Below are 19,868 nucleotides of genomic sequence, written 5' to 3'. Positions count from 1 at the left end.
GCCTGGTCCCTAATTACTGTATCTCGCCAAATATTGTCCTATGCATCTCAGTTTATAAAAATGTACCTTTATGACTGGTTTTGTGATCCAGGGTTACATATACCTGACAGCATTGTCACAACATACTTGTTTATTCTAATGTCTGCTCTGTAATCAGTGATCTCTGATCTGTAATTATTCAAGTTCATTTGTCTCAAAAATGTTCAATGTTTTGTGTGTGTAAATCAAGCCAGTGACCAAACTAAACATTGTTTCTCCTAATTGGCATGAATGTGATATGTTATTTAAAATGTTAAATTACAGAAAGCGATCAAAGAACAAACCTTGTTTGCTAGTGTTTCTTTACAAAGTGACATCACCATCTACTGGCCTGGCAGCATAATGCAGTGTTTTATTTATTTTCATTGATCTGTTAAAAAGGGACAGTTTTGACATCGTTTTTGTCTGTACACAAATATTTTATCTTATTTTTCAAACGTACCAATTGATTTTCATTCTTTTTTTTTTAAGGCCTGATGAAAATGAAAGAAGAAAGACAAGATCTGAACGAGGTGGAGGAGAAATATCACGATCAGAAAGATCATTATGTCAATGGAGAAAAATATTGCAGCATTAAAAAAACAGAAACCAAAAGGCCTTTCTGCTGCTCTCAGTGCGGAAACACTTTCACGTGTAACAAAAATATTAAGCGTCACATGTTAATTCATACTGGAATAAAGTTTTTCAGCTGCTCTCAGTGTGGAAACACTTTCAGACATAAAGGAAGCCTTAAGAGGCACATGTTAATTCACACTGGAATAAAGTCTTTCAGCTGCTCTCATTGTGGAATTAGTTTTACAAAGAAAGGACAGCTTGGGAAGCACATGCTAATTCATACTGGAATAAAGCCTTTCAGCTGCTCTCAGTGTGAAAAGAGTTTCACACGTAAATCAAGCCTTAAGGATCACATGTTAATTCATGCTGGGATAAAGCCTTTCTCATGCTCTCAGTGTGGAAAGAGTTTTACACAGAAAGGACAATTTAATAATCATTTGATAATTCACACTTCAGAAAATCCTTTCTCCTGCTCTAAGTGTGGAAAGAGTTTTACATATAAATCAAAACTTAAGAGGCACATGTTAATTCATGCTGGGTAAAAGTCTTTCACTTGCTCTCAGTGTGGAAAGAGTTTCACACAGAAAGGACACTGCAAGGTTCATCTGGTAACTCACTCTTCAGAAAAGTCTTTCACCTTAAACAGTTAAAGTAAATGACTGTTTTTCTGAATGGCTGTTGTCATCTACTGGATCACCTCAAGGATGTGTTCTCTCTCCTTTATTGTTTATCTTGTTCAAAAATGACTGTAAGAGTAGTTATTAGGGCTGTGATGGTGGCAGATTTTTACCACCGCGGTGGCGATGTAGTATTTGGTTTCCCAACAAGGTCCATTGCCCAACACAAAATTAATTTGCTGAAAGCATAAACTGTATTTTCAAGCCTGCCAATCTAAAGATAACGCTGTGTATGGCCTTTGAGGTAATTTGTGAATTAACATAACTTATAGTCTAAATAAAACAATTTGCAACTGTATACAAAACTACATATTATGCTTGTTATAGAGTATGCAACATCACATGCAATACCGCTAGTGGCAGTAGACAACCATGGTAGCAACCGACCACTGCATATTATAAAATTTGCTGATGATTCTGTAATCTTTAGCTTAATGAGTGAGGAGGACTCCATGTTTGGTCCTGTCGTTGATGATTTTATTATGTGGTGTCAAAATGCTTTCTTAAAACTTAAAGAAACAATATGTAATTTTCGCCTCTGGAGGGCACATATTCAAAATAAACAAATACCAGGTAGCGTAGTTTGATGACAACATGACTGAGTGTGGAATCATGGGAGTTGCCGTCTTCATCTTCACTGCCGATGCTTCACACACTCGGGCAGAAATCATGTTTATGGATGAGCTACTGATTTATTAACGTAGTAGAATAAAGCAGGGTGAAGCTGAAAGCTGGCGAAGCAGAACGAGGCTGCTGAACGAGTGTGACACACGTACGGCTCGAAAGCAGCGGAGCTTTTATTATGCCACAGTCGACCACTTCCGCTCCCTCAGGTCGTGCGTATGAGGGGTAAAGCAGCGCTGTTTTATCATACTAGATACATTTGAAAGATCTGTTATAATGCTAGTCTGTGCGGTCGTCAACGGTCTATTAAAACACACACCACATATTAGTCTTTGGTGTTTTTTCAAAACAAAACTGAAATAGAGGGGTTATGATGTCACTGGCAGGCGACAGTGACACTATGGCCACTGTCTGTGTAACTAGTTAAAATTGCTTATTTTTCTGGATTTAAACATTCTTCGAAACATTTGGGATAATGTAAGTACACAAGTCAACAAAATATAGAACACTGTTCTAGTGGTTTTTGGATATTTTAATTTAAAAAATCACATATTGTGCCTTTAATGTTTTTTAAAACTAAGGAGATGGCTATTGATTGTAACTCTAGGAGGAAATCTATTTAGTATAAGCAAACAGGCATTAATGGAGTAGGTATTGAGAGTGTTTAACAGTACAAGTATTTGGGTACTGTTTTGAATAACAAATTGTCATTTTCTCCCAATACTGAGGTTTTGTGCAAGAGGGGGCAGCAAAGATTTTTTTGCTTGCAGAAAGTTCATTTAATGTAACAAAACATTGATGTGCATGTCTTTTTCATTGTTGTGCTGGTTTAATTCTCTAAATGTGAAAAACAAGAATTGTCTTGAGAGGTTTGTAAACCAGGGAAGTGAAATAACGGGGAGGAAGCAGATGACTATGGGCCAGTTATATCATAGACAAATTTTGGGGAAAGCCCGGGGTCTCATTTATAAAACTCTCCGTAAATTGCATCCTAAAAATGTACGTATGCTCAAAAGCTAGTATGCCAGAACCTGTGCAATAATCCGTTTATAAATCCCAGTCAGAGAAAGATTGTGCACACATGCATCTCCATCCTGATATCACCATATTTAGAGCTTTCAGCGTCTAGTTTTACTATGCATAACCTCATCTGCATATCATTTCCATGCATGTTCCCATCCACGTGACACATGTTTATATTAATAATTTGGGTGTATTTTAATGTTCATATTTGTGCTTTCTTTCAAAATAAATGAACTGAATTCATCTTGAGTCTGTATTCATCATTCACAGCTGTTGAAACAGCCTTGAACACCTTAAGTGTTACCCCCCCATTTTTGAATATAGATGTGAAAGTGTACTATTCTTTTTTTAAGAAGAAAATCTGCAGATTATTGCAGAAGTGGAATCATTTCAAAATATTAAAGTATCAAAAAGTAAAAGAAGTTTAAATTTACTGTTAAGAAAATAAACTGTACCATTTTTATATTATTTTACATAAAATAAATATTTTTCAAAACATTTTTGAATCCAAAATTGCTATAAAATGAAAGCCTTATGTCTAAAGTAATGTTCCAAATTTGAAGTTGATATAAAAAAAATTGAGGTTCCTGAGAGATTTTATTTTTAGAGGTTAGAGATTTTTACAAACGCCACTGATTTTTTTTAATGCATTTTCCTGTCACAAATGTCTAAATATCTCTGTCAATATTACGTCTATCACAAAATATGGAATCACCACCAAATATGGAATCTTTTCGACCTTTCAGACGATATGTATTTTGTCAAGATTATAAAGTTTTGATTCTAAAAGACCATAATACATTTTGTAATATGACACCTGACTCCACCCACTAAGGGGAAGGAGACTGCCAAAAGATATTAAAATACGATTTCCATGCTAACGCAATGTCTGATTTCAAAATGGTTTTAAGTTTTCAAATATGTTAGTTATGAGTATTACTAAGATATGTGGCAGAGAAAAAAGACAATGAAAAAAAGAGCGCCAAAGGGCCCACCGATGGGCTGGTGGCACTTAAGAGGTTAAATCAGTTTGGGCATACAAGGACATAAATTAGATTGAACTACTGCATGTCCGCCCATAGAAAATTAATAATTATAAAAAATTATAATTATAATCACCACAATTTAATTTTGGTCACCAGTTTACGTTGCCGTTACGTATTTTTGTTAGCTGGGAGGATAATATAATTCCACTTACCTGGCCTATCATTTGAAGCAAACGTCCATCCCTTCTTAAAGGAAAACGCCACCATTTTTCCATATTCCATTATGTTATTCCCTCTACTTAGACGAGTTTATACGTACCTCTTCCGTCTTAGTGCGTGCACTCAATCACTGTAGCGTGCGGAGCCACTATGCTAGCATTTAGCTTAGCACCATTCATTCCTTGGGATCCAAACAGGGATGAATTTAGAACCTACCAAACACTTGTTTTCCCATGTTTTCCCTATTTAAAGACTGTTACATTAGTAGTTACACGAGTAAGTATGGTGACACAAAATAAAATGTGGCGATTTTCTAAGCGGATAAAAAATGATAACTATAATGTATAGCGGAAGAGCACTTCGTAGCACTTCGACCTCGTTGCAGTAATATCATCACTCCTGAGAGTGGGAGTTTACAGGAGTGATGATTTTACTGCGCCGGAGAGACACAGATGAACATGTTTCTATCCATGAGAAAGGTTTAAAAGCTAATGCTGCTAATCTTGCATTTCAGGTGGTTTAAATCAAGTGCATTTTCATTTGTTTCACTTATTGATCGCTCGAAATACATTCTTTAGGTAGTACTTTACAATAATAGTACACTTTAATACATTAACTAACCTTAACTAATCGGTTGCAGAATCACGTGCTTCTGAAATGATTATCGTTTTCTATATAGTGTAGAAGTTGGCTTTCTCTGTGTCATACGTGACTGCTTGTCAAGCATGAAGTTTTATTTAAATTCTGAATAAAACGTAGGCTATACACCATGCAAAGACTGCTCCCTTTAAATTTATTAAAAACTGTCACTCATTCATCACGATCTAACAAAGTAAAAAAAATAAAAATAATAATAATTAAAAATACAATGAACGTGACTACATGATGAAACTTTTAAATGTCTTTGTTAGAAAAAAGTTACGAGCATGACAGAACACAGCACTGGACACTGGGGGTGGGGGCGGGCCTGCCTATGTAACCGGTATGAACCGAACCGAATCAGACTTTTGCACAGTACTGTACTTTACAAATGACATTGTTGCTACTTTATTAAGAATGACCATACAGTCATTCACAGAACTGATTAAAGACAGTGACAGACAGCACTCATTTTAACTAAATATCAGAGTGATTGACAGAGATACAAACATTATGTGTGGTTTTGTATTAAATAATGACCCAGATCGTGAAATGCATTTATTAGCCTTAGAGTAAGGGAAGGTTGGGAAATTAGAGCATCCAAGGAGCGTGTGAATGCAATGGATTTATTTTAAATATTTTTAATGTTATCCATAGTTTTATCGGTTCAGGCACTGGTACCATTTTAAAAGTATCGGTATGGCACCGGTATAGTAAAAAACCCAATCGATACCCAACCCTAGCGGTAGACCTACTCAGCCCCCACAAACCAGCCTGGAGCCTGCAACACAAAGCCAGGAAACCTCGAGCTGTGAAGCAGTGCGCGTGTCTTCCATCCTCCAAACTGTTCCAAGACCACGATCCTGGGTTCTGACAGCTGAGGTTCTGGGGAAACAAACTGAAATGTCAAGCGATCACTGAAATCAATTGCTCAGTTTTAGCAATAAACGATACATTAAAACAGATAAATGAAAACCTGAAACGAACGTTGCACAAATAATACAAAAAAAATAAAAAATTAAAGCACGTGTTGTGTTTTCATTACAATGCATAGGCTACTTGTCAAACAATTCAATTGCATTTTAGAAGCGATAAATGAGTTCTTGATGTGTTTGTAATGCCCTCATAGGAGGTTATGCTGGCCACGGCTCTCTGGGTATACGTTCCTCTTGCAGCATCTGAACATCAAATGGCACCCCGTTACGTGATGTTGTGCAAAACCCCTCAAGCAATAATGATGTCGCAGACTTTCTGTGGAGTGTACAGTAGCATCCCCCCCCACTGATCCAAGACAGAGCCATCTGCCCTTAAGCAGCCCGATGCAGCGCTCCACTGTGGCACGTGTGTGTATGTGCGCAGTGTTGAACCTGCGTTCCTGTTCTGTTGCAGGGTTTGCCAGTGGGGTAACAAGGTATTCGTGATGGGATAACCTTTATCTCCTATTTAACCAAACCCAAAAGATAAGTCATTGCAATACTTTAAAATAATATAAACAGTAGTTACTCACCAAGGAGATGACTCTGGCCCTGCAGTGCGCCCTCCCATAGCTTAGTCCCAACACTGGTATTTTGAAGAATAAAAGAATTGTGCGTTCCCCAGGCCACCGGGCCACCATGTTTTCGTATGGATAGTTTGGCATCATAAATTATTTCCACGTTTATTGAGTGATAATTGCGATTGATGAATGCATAGTCAATCATGGATGGTGCCTTTAGAATGGTGCGCACATGAGTACAGTCAATTACACCAACCACATTAGGAAACCCAGCAATCTCATAAAATTCTCTCTTAATGACAGACTGCTGACCATCATCATAGGGAAATTTTACATACCGGCGAGAAAGTGACTTAATAGCTGCTAACACTGCTGGTATAGTTCTGCTAAATGTTGGCTGTGAAATCCCAGATCTATCACCTATCTCCCACTGAAAGGTCCTGGTGGCCAAAAATCCCAAGGTTGAGAGCACCATCACAGGCAAAGGAACTGAAGTTCCAGATCGTGGCACAATTGTACAAGGAGATGCCTTGGGAGATGAAAGCAACTTAGAAGCCACTCATCACCAGAGGTGGAAAGAGTATGAAAATATTCTACTCAAGTAAAAGTACCATTACATTAATTAAATTTTACTTAAGTAAAAGTGCAAGTCTAAATATCTACTCAAGCAAAAGTAAAAAGTATCTCATTTAAAATTTACCCAGAGTGAAAATTACTTAGTTACATTTTAACAGTAGGAGGGAGGCAAAAATGGGATAGGCCAAGAGCGATAATTAACACATCTGATCCAGCTAATCTAATCAATCAGGCTTATTTGAAAACTACAGGGTATGTGTGTTGGAGCAGGGTTGGAACTAAAATCTGCAGGGCTGCAGCTGAGAACTGAGTTTGACACCCCTGGGATAGGCCTATAAATCTCAAACCAGTTGTTTTTAATTAAATGAATCAGTTATTTAGAATAAAAAAAATGAATCAGTATCAACAAAATTAAATTTTTCAGTGCAGAGGAAACACAGAAGCTTCATCGGAAGTGGGATTTCTATGTTTTTACCCATGTTTCACTAGTTCATGCTTACACATTATTAGCTGAGGTTTGGAATGCGTATTTGGCGTGCTGTCCGGGAAAGGGCTCCGAGCTCGGGAATGGCCCGAACCTAGAGTACCCCCCCTTCCCCCGTCTAGTTGTAAAGTGAACTTGGGGTGAGGAGGGATGCTGATAAACCGTCAATGGATAGAGGTAAGTCAGCAGTATTTATGCTGTGGTATTGATTACTTGATTGTGGTCCACCGGTGTTGATTAGGCTAATTATCTGACACGCTCCTCCCGAACCTTGTTAATAAAACATCATTTCACTAGTTCAGGCTTACATATTATTAGCTGAGGTATGGAATGCGTATTTGGCGTGCTGTCCAGGGAAGGGCTGAAATAATGCAGAAATAATGTTTTGATATATAAGAGATAAAATACTCATTTGAAATTAAAAATCATAATAATTAAAAATCAGAAGATACTTTAAATGTGAAATTAAAACACCCTGTAGGTGTCAGAAAGGCGCTGTTAATAAGTGAGTCATTGCGACTGAACCAAATCATTTAAACTGGTGATTCTTTCAGGAACAAAACACCATCATCGCAGAGAGAGGCAAAACTGTGCTATGGTGGCTGCGTTTGGAATGATTTTTGTTGTCGAAGTACAGCAAAAACAGGTAAAAACACATCGCTTTGGATAAAAGTGTCTGCTAAATGATTAAATGTAAATGTAAATGTAGGTAATATGGTGTCTAGAACGCAAGTCGCTTAATTAACTTCTTGTTTATTGAACTGTTGTAAAAAAAAAAAAATCTGTATGTAATCATGCTGATTTTTGAATGAAAAACGGCACTCTTCATGTGATATTGATTTACTATATGAAATGATATAAATATATACATTTTCTGTCCCTATAGCTTCAATTTTGTGATCATTCTAAATGCATTTTAACAGACTGAATCAGGCAGTGAAAGAACGCACTCTAAATGCGCGCTCACTAGTCTAATCTACTAGACTTCACGGCACTGTAGGAGTTTTGTTTGGTTTTTGGAAAATTACTGATAGTCAAATCGCACATCGTTAAAACAACAATTACGATATTATCACAGACGATATATATCACACACCCTGCACCAGTGTCTTTTTGGCTAATTTGTGCAAAACCTTTTGCTAAACTGTCAAAGCTTAATTTTACCCACCAATGCAACAATGCAAGTATTTACCTTACCTCTACATGCTTGCAAAGTGTTGATGTTGAGATTTTATAAGCTGCTAGTTTGGTCTTTCTAGGCAAACACAACTTACACTGCATAATAGAGCTTAAATATGGCCAGGACTTCACTTCATTTCCTTCAAGTTCAACTTCAGCAGAATAGGACGGGTTTCGTTTTCAGCTGGGTCTGCAACCATAATGCCTGTCTTGTCCGTCTGCATCTTTCTTGTGATTTTTAGCGCCAGTTTGTTCTCCTGCCCATTAGTAGTTTCCAGTATTTTTTTTTACCTCAGTAATTAATGTGTGTAATGTGGTGTTTGGGTTTTGTTTCATGTTCATTGTTTTCATGTCTTGTTAGTTTTGTGTCATGCTTCCCTTGCCTCATGTCTCTTTGCCTTGTGTATGTGTGGTATGTTCTGATTGGTTCTCTTGTTCATTGTCATGTTCTCATTGGTTATTGTCTTGTCATGTGATTATCAGTCCTGCTTGTTCATTGGTTGATTTAGTTATGTGCCTTGTTCCCCACTGGTTTGTCTTTGTCATGTGACTCTCATTGTTTGCTATAAGTAGCCATGTCTTTGCCATTGTCTCTTGTCATGTATTAATGTTGTAACCTGCTGTCGGTGAGTCTAGTCTGTTCATGCCACGTCAAGTCTGTTCATGTCAAGTCAAGTCACCTTTATTTATATAGCGCATTATACAAAACCGATTGTGTCAAAGCAACTGAACAACATTAATTAAGAAAACAGTGTGTCAATAATGCAAAATAACAGTTAAAGGTAGTTCATCATTCAATTCAGTGATGTCATCATTCAGCTCAGTTCAGTTTAAATAGTATCTGTGCAATCATTTGCAATCAAGTCAATGATATCGCTGTAAATGAAGTGGCCCCCACGTAAGCAAGCCAGAGGTGACAGCGGCAAGGAACCAAAACTCCATCGCTGCACTTGGGTTCTCACTACGCTCGCCTTCCGTGTACTCATTACAGTGTGTTTTGAAATGTAGCGAAGTACAATACTTCAAACAAAATATACTTTATTAAAAGTAAAATTACAGATTTTAAAAACTACTTTAAAAAGTAGAAGTACACAAAAAAGCTACTCAATTACAGTAACGCAACAGTAAATGTAATTTGTTACTTTCCACCTCTGCTCATCAATCTCCATAAAAAGATCCCTGCAGTCCAGAAAAACATTCTCATGTCTTAGGGGCACATAAAGGTTCTCTAACAGAGCCAGATCTGCCATTGCCAATGATTGATGACAGTCAAAACATGTTATTTAAATAGGTGACAGAATTAGCATATAACATATCACCTTGCAAATAGGAAAACTTACTCATTGCTTGTAATTATATTGATTATTGTACTTTTAATCGTGCATTTTAATTGTCGTTAATTATCTCAGAAGTTGCCTAAAATGTCCTGAAAGGTTTTTTTTTTTAAATTTATTTATTTATTTTTTTTACCAAAGCACCCGTTCACTTTGCAATTTCAAACAATTTAATGATCATATAAATAGGCATATTTAACAGAAAAGAATCCCCTACAAGGTTTCTTTTCTCAACATTCCTCAGCGCTGAAAGTGAACACTCAATGTTGATTGGCTATTTTTTATTTATTTTTTTAACAACGGAAGCACGAGAGCTCAACTCTCCCCCTACTTTTCTCTATCATTAGCGGTTGTTTACATCAGCAGATTCGCCACATTTGTGATAGAAAAGCGGCGCTTTCACGTTATGGTATTAGAACTGTGAAATTACAAACAAAAAATACACATTCTGAGACATGAACTGAAATGAATTGTGAATTTTATTAATATTAAGTCGTCCACCTCCCATTTTCACCTCAAAATTATGGGGAAGCTGTGCCTCCCCTGCTGCCCCAGACCAGCTGCCACTGAGCATCGCCTGTTTTGGTTATAAACCTTTGCTTTTTAAATGTAAAATACATTGTTTGCATATAAAATTTGAGGATTTTTATGAGTTTTATAGAAATGAAAAAGTCACAAATTTATTTGTAAACATGTTTCTTAAATATCAAATGTGATTTATTCAGTGATCAACTGGAATTTCACAACCACACATGTCTGCTGCAGCAACAGTTGCACAGTTAGCTGAGGTTAAACACATTTTAGTGTCTGCTTTAAAACACTGAGCAGTTTTCAGTGAAATCTCTCAAGCTCTGGAGCTTCTGTCACCGGCTGAAGAAGACAGAACGAAGTAGAGGACTAAACTTTATATCTTACCTAATGTAAGAAGCCTTCTCCCTTGTACCTGACTGTGATGCACACAATCCTCCTTGCCAAGAAAGTTCCATCCATGTTATTCTCTCTTGCCAAGTGAAATGCTTAATCCACTCATTATTCCATCTTCAAATATCCACTCACTGTCATGGTGACAGATGACAAATGCGACTTTGCAGTTTTGCATTTTTTGTATCTTGAGTCAAGTTGCATAATTATTTAGATTGTTTACCCATTTGGATAATAATAACAATTGCTTGTCCAGTGCCATGGCTGCTGACAAACAAGCTTTACTTATTTGCTATCATCTCTGTGCTCTCTGATCCGAGTCTGAGCAAAAATTTTAGATATAACGACAGGACGGTTCATTCATAATAATATTATAAAAATGGGAGAAACTGCAAAACGCGGTATGGTGGAATAAGTCCTGCCTTATAAATAAAAAAGCCGATTGTCAAAGGTAAAGTCATTGCATTGTGTTTGTTTGTTTTTTCACTTCATTTAAAATTATTGCCTCACACTTTTCTCATCCTAATTTTACAAGTTGAAATTTACAAAACAACACACACACAGTGCTGACTGACTCTGATAAATGCCAGTTATCTGAGTCCGATCGAATCGGGTATTACACACATTGTTAAACAGACCCGGGACCATTTAAAATATAGCCCCGAACCCATACGGATCCCGTGTCCTCGGGTCTCGGGTCCTCCGTGTAGACCTCTAGACCGAAGCAGTCGACACAGGAGGTCAGAGTGAGACTTGTGGGAAATCTGGCTTCATCTGGTCTTGTGGAGGTCTATCATGATGGAGAGTGGGGTTCAGTCTGTGGTGATGGATGGGATCTGAAATACAGTATTTGGTGTAATGCAATGTGTTTACATGGTTTAAGGTTCAAAAAACACATTATTGTCCATACTGTAAAAAAAAAAAAAAATCCGTAAAAAAACAGATAATGTACTGACAGAAAATTACCAGGACATTTTCTGTTAAATTTACAGACATTTCCTTCAACATTAAAACTGAAAATTCTGTAGATTAACATTTTCTTCTGTACCATAAACGGACAATCCATTATGCAGACATTTCTAAAAAATTATAGCATAGGCCTATCTTTAGTAGCAAATAAATCCAGAACAATGTATACAAATTGAACATGGTTTATTTTTACCTCATGTAAACATTCTTAAAAGTGCATTCAGTAACTTTTATTTGCCTTAAACAGGTGAAGACAAAAATATTATGACATGAATTAATTTAACAATGTGTAAAGCACCATTGAAAATTCTTGTATTGTAGAACACTTTTTAGTTTTAAACAGCAACATGCGAAAAAAAAAAAAACATGAACAGGTACTTGTACAATATTGGTGTTGCACCAAATAGTGGTCACAAAGATAAACATTTTCAAATACATGGGAAAAAAGTTAATACAAAGACATGGCTGTCATTAATAACAATTGTTACAGACTTATAGTCAACAGTCAAGTGAAATGACACCATTTTCCATGATTTTTTTTTGTGATTTTTGTGATCAAAATGACTGATTTTGCTGCAGCTTTTCTCAAAATTTGCGATGAAATATTTGCGGCATTTCTTATTGTTTGCAGTGAAAATATACCACAGACAACATTCTTCTAACACTGTTATGACTTTTCTGACTTCGAGGAACATTGCAGGGCTCCAGACTAACGTTTGATGACACCAACACTAGTGCCATTAAGTTCTACAGAAGGTGGCACCAGCACCTGACAGTAAAGCACTCACCCTAATCGCACATGTACATCCCGGAGACATCTATTAAATGTCTGCATTTACATATGCGAGATGTATTTTTAAGAGTGCTTGTTCATCTGCAGTACGACTCAAAGATATTTCCTGTCAGATGTCAAATAGACATTTATTAAAATGCATTTAAAACTGCTTCTGAGACGTTTATCAGATTACACAGCAGATGATTCCCAGATCTTTAGCAGACGTCTTACAGATGTAATAAATATATTACATCTGATAAAATGTACTTTTATTACTGTCATTCATAATGTCTAAATATAATTTAATGAATACAAAAATATATAGGCTATATTAGGGTTTGTTTAACCAATGTACAGTGGGTACGGAAAGTATTCAGACCCCCTTAAATTTTTCACTCTTCATTATATTGCAGCCATTTGCTAAAATCATTTAAGTTCTTTTTTTTCCTCGCACATTTATTAAAAAAGAAAAACTGAAATATCACATCGTCCTAAGTATTCAGACCCTTTGCTGTGACACTCATATTTAACTCAGGTGCTGTCCATTTCTTCTGATCATCCTTGAGATGGTTCTACACCTTCATTTGAGTCCAGCTGTGTTTGATTATACTGATTGGACTTGATTAGGAAAGCCACACACCTGTCTCTATAAGACCTTACAGCTCACAGTGCATGTCAGAGCAAATGAGAATCATGAGGTCAAAGGAACTGCCTGAAGAGCTCAGAGACAGAATTGTGGCAAGGCACAGATCTGGCCAAGGTTACAAAAACATTTCTGCTGCACTTAAGGTTCCTAAGAGCACAGTGGTCTCCATAATCCTTAAATGGAAGACGTTTGGGATGACCAGAACCCTTCCTAGAGCTGGCCATCCGGCCAAACTGAGCCATCGGGGGAGAAGTGCCTTGGTGAGAGAGGTAAAGAAGAACCCAAAGATCACTGTGGCTGAGCTCCAGAGATGCAGTCGGGAGATGGGAGAAAGTTGTAGAAAGTCAACCATCACTGCAGCCCTCCACCAGTCGGGGCTTTATGGCAGAGTGGCCAGACACATGAAAAACACCTAAAGGACTCCAAGATGGTGAGAAATAAGATTCTCTGGTCTGATGAGACCAAGATAGAACTTTTTGGCCTTAATTCTAAGCGGTATGTGTAGAGAAAACCAGGCACTGCTCATCACCTGTCCAATACAGTCCCAACAGTGAAGCATGGTGGTGGCAGCATCACGCTGTGGGGGTGTTTTTCTCCAGCTGCGGGGACAGGACGACTGGTTGCAATCGAGGGAAAGATGAATGCAGCCAAGTACAGCGATATCCTGGACGAAAACCTTCTCCATAGTGCTCAGGACCTCAGACTGGGCCGAAGGTTCACCTTCCAACAAGACACTGACCCTAAGCACACAGCTAAAATAACGAAGGAGTGGCTTCAGAACAACACCCTAACTGTACTTTAATGGCCCAGACAAATCCCATAATTAACCTCTTAACCTGCGCCCCTATTTTTGAGCATTTTCTGAAAAACGACATACGACAAATAAAAATGTCTGTAGCTCTTGAACCCTATGGTCTAAATTTATAAATCTGGTATTGTCTGAAACTAGACACTTAAACCTTTATTACTCTGGAGTCATAATAACTCAAAATTAGTATAGCAACAGAGTAAAACAAGGTAAAACTTACATGAAAGTGACTCATGATATCTTGAATGAAATTCACTAAGGGAAAAATGATAGTGACTTATTTGCCAAAGGCCTTTAAAATGCCATAAACATAAAGCTGAATGTCTGAACATATTTTGATTCAAATTTTGAAGATGATACTCCCAAAAATGTAGTTTCTGTAAGCTTTTATTTTTAAAAAAGTCTAGGCGTCCTTTCAAAAAAGCCATTTGGAGACTCCAAATGTACACCTGGTAACCAAATGACCAAATGAGGCAAAACTGCATAACACATATATGTATATCAGTTCAGAACTGCTCTGCCAACCATAATACACAAGAAAAAAACTATTCTTGACTCATTTGGTCATTTTTGGGCAAAAATTTGGGCATTTTTGAAAGAATGCCTTAACTTTTCCTGAAATAAAAGCTGAAATAAAACATTTTTTAGGTAAAAACTTGCAGAAAGTACATCTTTATGGTATTTTATTTAAAGAAAAGCTTTGAAAAGTCATTTAGATCTTTTATTTCAAGAAAAGTCTAGGAATACTTTCAAAAAGGCTATTTAGAGACTCTGCATATGACACTGCATACTACATACACTACATATGTATATCAACTCAGCACTCATCTACCCATGAAACCACAAACAAACACAAAACTATTTCAGAACAACATTTAAACATTTTAACTAAACTATTTATTTTGAACAATTCTAATAATGAAAACAGATTTGATCAGTGATCATTTTACTGTGAATGAACACAAAACATGCAAAATACAATTTATTTATTTATTTTACATTTTGTAATTGTACATTTTTTTTCTCTGCTAATTATTTTGAATATCAAGTTACTGAAAAACTAAAAGCAACTATTTACAGTATTTACAGTGTAGGAAGACACTCAAGGCTGTCACTAAAAAGGTTTGTTCTTTGACCAACTGGACACCAAAGTCACTGAAACACAGGAAAGGGAGAAACAGTGTGTAAACAAAACAAATCAAACTTGCAAAACTGTGTTTACATGTTGTATACACACTCATAAATATACATACTCAATGCTCGTACACATAAACATACATACACACACACACACACACACACACACACAATACTCAAGCATATACACAAACACAAACATACTCAATATACATACACACGCACAAACATGCATAAATAAATCATGTAGCCCCCTCATATTTTCCCTCTCCGTTGTCATTTTTATAATCTAACACAGCTAACATGAATCAAAAGCTGCAAACACATGATAAACATATATAAACATTCAAAGAGAACAGCGTTGAAACTCACGTGCTAATGCTATCCCTTGGCTGCATGCATCTCTCCGGGTCTTTCTGCTGCTCTTCGCCGCTGCTTCTCATCACGGCCTCCAAAACACGATCAAAAACCACAAAAACTCTTCTAAAGTCGACGTTCTTTGATGGAGAGATTCAGATGTAAGCTTTGGAGACAATCCGCTCGCTGATATATACCCGTGTAGCGCTACTGCGCCGCTCTGAGTGCGCCGCGGGCGTAAAGACGAGAGCGCACGGACACACAGCAACTTTTGCGCTTGCTGAATCTTCAAACTGATTACGAAACGGTGCAAACTGTGAATCACTGTAAACGTCCTTGTGATTGGCTAACACTTCCATCCATCAAAACATTGCTGGCTAGGCATTGGCTAGCTTACAACAGCCAAACCTGAGGTGCGGTGATTGGCACCTCGCTAAACCAGTCAGTGACTCCTGGCCTGTTCTGGGTTATAACATCGCCTGTGATTGAAGGAGAGAGACGAGGAAGGGCTCATTTTGCTCGGAATAGACCATTCTATAGGAAACAAAAGCTGGAATACGAATTAGAATCGATATTTCTTTGAAAATGGACGCTATCGACAACTATAACTCGAATCGCTCATGTAAACAAAGGAGGATCTTTCGTTAAAGTTTTTTCCCCTATTTTTTCGTTGTTTTGGATTAAAAAGTGGGATGCATCGTGAAGAGTAGACCCTTACCTTGAAATGTGTGCTGGTGTTTCTTGGAATAGTCCGAGCAGACCAGAACTACAGGCGATGAAACGTAAGTACTGCCGTGCACTTTGTACATGTTTAAATGACCGGTCCCTTCAGCATTTATGTTAACCCTTTCCTCTCTGGTGTATTGATTTAAAAAACAAGCTCAGAACATGGATATTGAGTGTTTTAGCTTTCAAATGATATATAGTTTATGATAGCTAATTGAATATTTTTCTAAAACAACGGTTATAAAATTCACAAGAGGTTAAACCCAATTGAGCATCTCTGGAGAGACCTGAAAATGGCTGTCTACCAACGTTTACCATCCAACCTGACAGAACTGGAGACGATCTGCAAGGAGGAATGGCAGAGGATCCCCAAATCCAGGTGTGAAAAACTTGTTGCATCTTTCCCAAAAAGACTCATGGCTGTATTAGATAAGGGTGCTTCTACTAAATACTGAGCAAAGGGTCTGAATACTTAGGACCATGTGATATTTCAGTTTTTCTTTTTTTAATAAATGTGCAAAAATGTCAACAAATGAACTTTTTTTTCTGTCAATATGGGGTGCTGTGTGTACATTAATGAGGGAAAAAATGAACTTAAATGATTTTAGCAAATGGCTGCAATATAACAAAGAGTGAAAAATTTAAGGGGGTCTGAATACTTTCCGTACCCACTGTAGCTCTTGTAAATTGCTCATGATGAGAACGCAAGGCTGTTTATTCCATTTTTGGAACTGAGAAACAACCTTTCTTTGATTGAATGCGCATTGTGATGATGTCACGGATGCTTCTAAGCCCAAATTCTGCAGAAAATTTGTGGCAATTACGATATTTTGCGATCTTTTGCGAAAATTGTGGAGTTTGCGATAAATTCAGCGATCGCAAAATCCTGGAGGGACTGATCTTCATTAGTGTTCCAAAAATGAACAAAAGTCTTACAGGATTGGAATGAGATTTTCATACAATATTATGGGTGAACTAACCCTTTAAGTTAGATTACTAACCTCTAATTAATGCTAAATTATCTTCATCTACAATTGACATGGTACTGCAAAAAAAAAAAAAAAAAACCTTTCTTGTACAGCATTTGAAAATAAAGAACAAAGATTCATGCACTCATTTTGCAATGTGCCAGTTTGGGGAAAGTACTTTTTTTTATCTTTTGCTGCATGTTCAGTCCAAGTTCTACAGTCATGGGCAAAAATATGGGCACCCTTGGTAAATATGATCATTGTTAATCCTTTTGACCTTTTATTTGAAAAATTCACAAAAACTAACCTTTCATTGGATAATAAGAATTTAAAATGGGGGAAAATATCATTATGAATTAAATGTTTTCCTCTAATACACACTGACCGCAATTAATGGTCCCCTTTTATTCAATACTTTTTGAAACCTCCATTTGCCAGTTTAACAGCTCTAAATTTTCTCCTATAATGACTTAAGAGAACACATAACGAGATCAGAGACCATTCCTTCATCCAGAATCACTCCAGACCCTTTAGATTCCCAGCTCCATGTTGGTGCTTCTCCCCTCCACTCCACAACACACAACACCCATATTGCTACAGATCACAGATCAGAGGACTGGAATGGCTATAGCAGAAGCTTGGTTTTGTGCTCAGTGACCCATTTTTGTGTTTTTGAGGTTTGTGTTTGGGTTATTGTATGGTTGGAAGATCCAAACACGGCCCATTATAAGATTTCTAACAGAATCAGTCACTTTTTGATTTTTTATTTGTTGGTATTTGATATAATCAAAGATGCCATGTATCTAAACAAGATGTCCAGGACCTCCAGCAGGAATATAGGCCCACAACATCAAAAATACAGCAGTATATTTCATTGTACACATGGGGTACTTTTTATCCCTGTTTTCACCAAACCCATCTTGAGTGTTTGCTGCTAAAAAGCAAATTTTTTAGTTTCATCTGACCATAGAAGCCAGTCCCATTTGAAGATCAAGTCGTGTCTGATAACTGAATATGCTGGAGTTTGTTTTTGGATGAGCTAGGATAATTTTTCTTGAAACCCTCCTAAACAACATGTGTTGATGTAGGTGCTGTTTGAATTTTTTTTTTTAAGGTTTTCTGACCCCGAGACTCAACTATTTTCTACAATTCTCCAGATGTGGTCATTGGAGAGTCTTTAGCCACTCAAACTCTCCTTTTCACCGTGCATTAGGACGATATAGACACACGTCCTCTTCCAGGCAGTTTCATAACATTTTCTGTTGATTGGAAATTCTTAATTATTGCCCTGATGGTGGAATTGGGAATAATAAAAGAGATTTAAACCACCAATTTGCTACCCTTTTGCTGCACCTTTGGCTCAGAATGCATTCTGAAATTCCCACTGCATTTTACTACAACTATCATGCAGTATTATGATGAAAATGCAATCCCAAGTGTCCTACCCCTAAGTCTAATGCATTTAGGAATGATTTTTTTGGATTTAAATGATGATTTTACTATAGTTTTTACTTGGACATATTAAATATATCTAATCAATGTGTAATATATTTTCAACTTATAAAGCAACTTATAAAGCGTTACTATATGTTTTTATTTTGCATATTAAAACTAGTGTAGGAAATGGTAAATGTGTGTGTGTGTGTGTGTGTGTGTGTATATATATATATATATATATATATATATATATATATATTGTGACGCGTGTCCCGAGCTCTCATCAGCGTCGCCCTGGAAACAGAGCAGGCACACCTGCACCTGCTCATTATGGGCTGAGCGGGCACACCTGCAGCCCATTGCAGACGGGCTTTATAAAGCGGCACCGACGAACACAGAGGCGTGAGATGTCTCCAAAGGACTCAGCTAACAATTCTCTGTGTTTCTCCTCCCCAGACAGCAGCGTGTGACCGCCAGCCCGCTAAAGACACCGGACCTCACGGACCCACACAGCACTGCGCACCGAGGGAGGAAGAGAAGGCTGAGCACTGAGCACCGGAACCCCTCACGTTGGCTATTTTTCCCTGCACCACCTCAATAAAATCCACCCTTCGGGGAACTTAACTTGATCCTCGTGTCATGTGCTTCTTCACCCCGTCACACTGGTGGAGAATGCGGGCATAACAGTGAAGAAGTTACCGACCAGGATCCCACCCACATTCACTCTCACCGGATTAGTTTTCTCACGTCCCCTTCCTGTTTCCCCAGGTGGCGCTCCTCCCCCAACGATGGAAGATCTGCTGAAGCACCTCACCGAGGTGAGCATCCGCCAGCAACAGATCATGGAGCACATGGCCTCCCGACAAGGGGAAACGGAACGAGAGCTCGCCGCCATCCGCATGGCCGCCGCCCCGCGAACTCTGCTACCTGACCCCCGAGCCCAGGCTACCCAGCTCATCCCGAAGATGACGGGGCATGATGACGTCGAGACCTTCCTTCAGATGTTCCAGGCGATCGCCGCCCAGGAGGCGTGGCCCATGGACGAGTGGGCACGGATCGTGGCGCCGTTGCTGACGGGAGAGGCGCAACGGGCATACTTTATGCTTGGCCCCGAGCGGAGTAGCTCTTATGAAGATTTGAAAAAGGAGATCTTGGGGCGGGTTGGACTGTCGCCCATTAGCGCCGCCCAACTGTTCCCATGACTGGTCCTACAATCCACGGCGGCCCGCCCGTGCGCAAGTGACTGACCTCTCATGCCTTGCCCAACATTGGCTACTGGCCGGGGGTCCCACCG

General features: G+C 38.1%; 1 protein-coding gene across 1 annotated transcript in view; it reads left to right on the top strand.

Annotated features, from left to right (window-relative positions):
• Positions 1-3,239, top strand: part of LOC109108480 (zinc finger protein 501-like) — a 282,595-nt gene extending 279,356 nt beyond the window's left edge. The window contains exon 2 of the mRNA XM_042721204.1: positions 812-3,239. Within this exon, the coding sequence (XP_042577138.1) occupies positions 812-1,136 (325 nt within the window). The 3' untranslated portion in view covers positions 1,137-3,239. The remainder of the gene's footprint in view (positions 1-811) is intronic.
• Positions 3,240-19,868: the final 16,629 nt, after the last annotated feature.

Source organism: Cyprinus carpio, chromosome B3 (genome assembly GCF_018340385.1).
Source record: "Cyprinus carpio isolate SPL01 chromosome B3, ASM1834038v1, whole genome shotgun sequence".
Classification (NCBI taxonomy): domain Eukaryota; kingdom Metazoa; phylum Chordata; class Actinopteri; order Cypriniformes; family Cyprinidae; genus Cyprinus; species Cyprinus carpio.
Note: the sequence above shows the minus strand (reverse complement) of the source record. Positions and strands in the feature narration are given on the sequence as shown.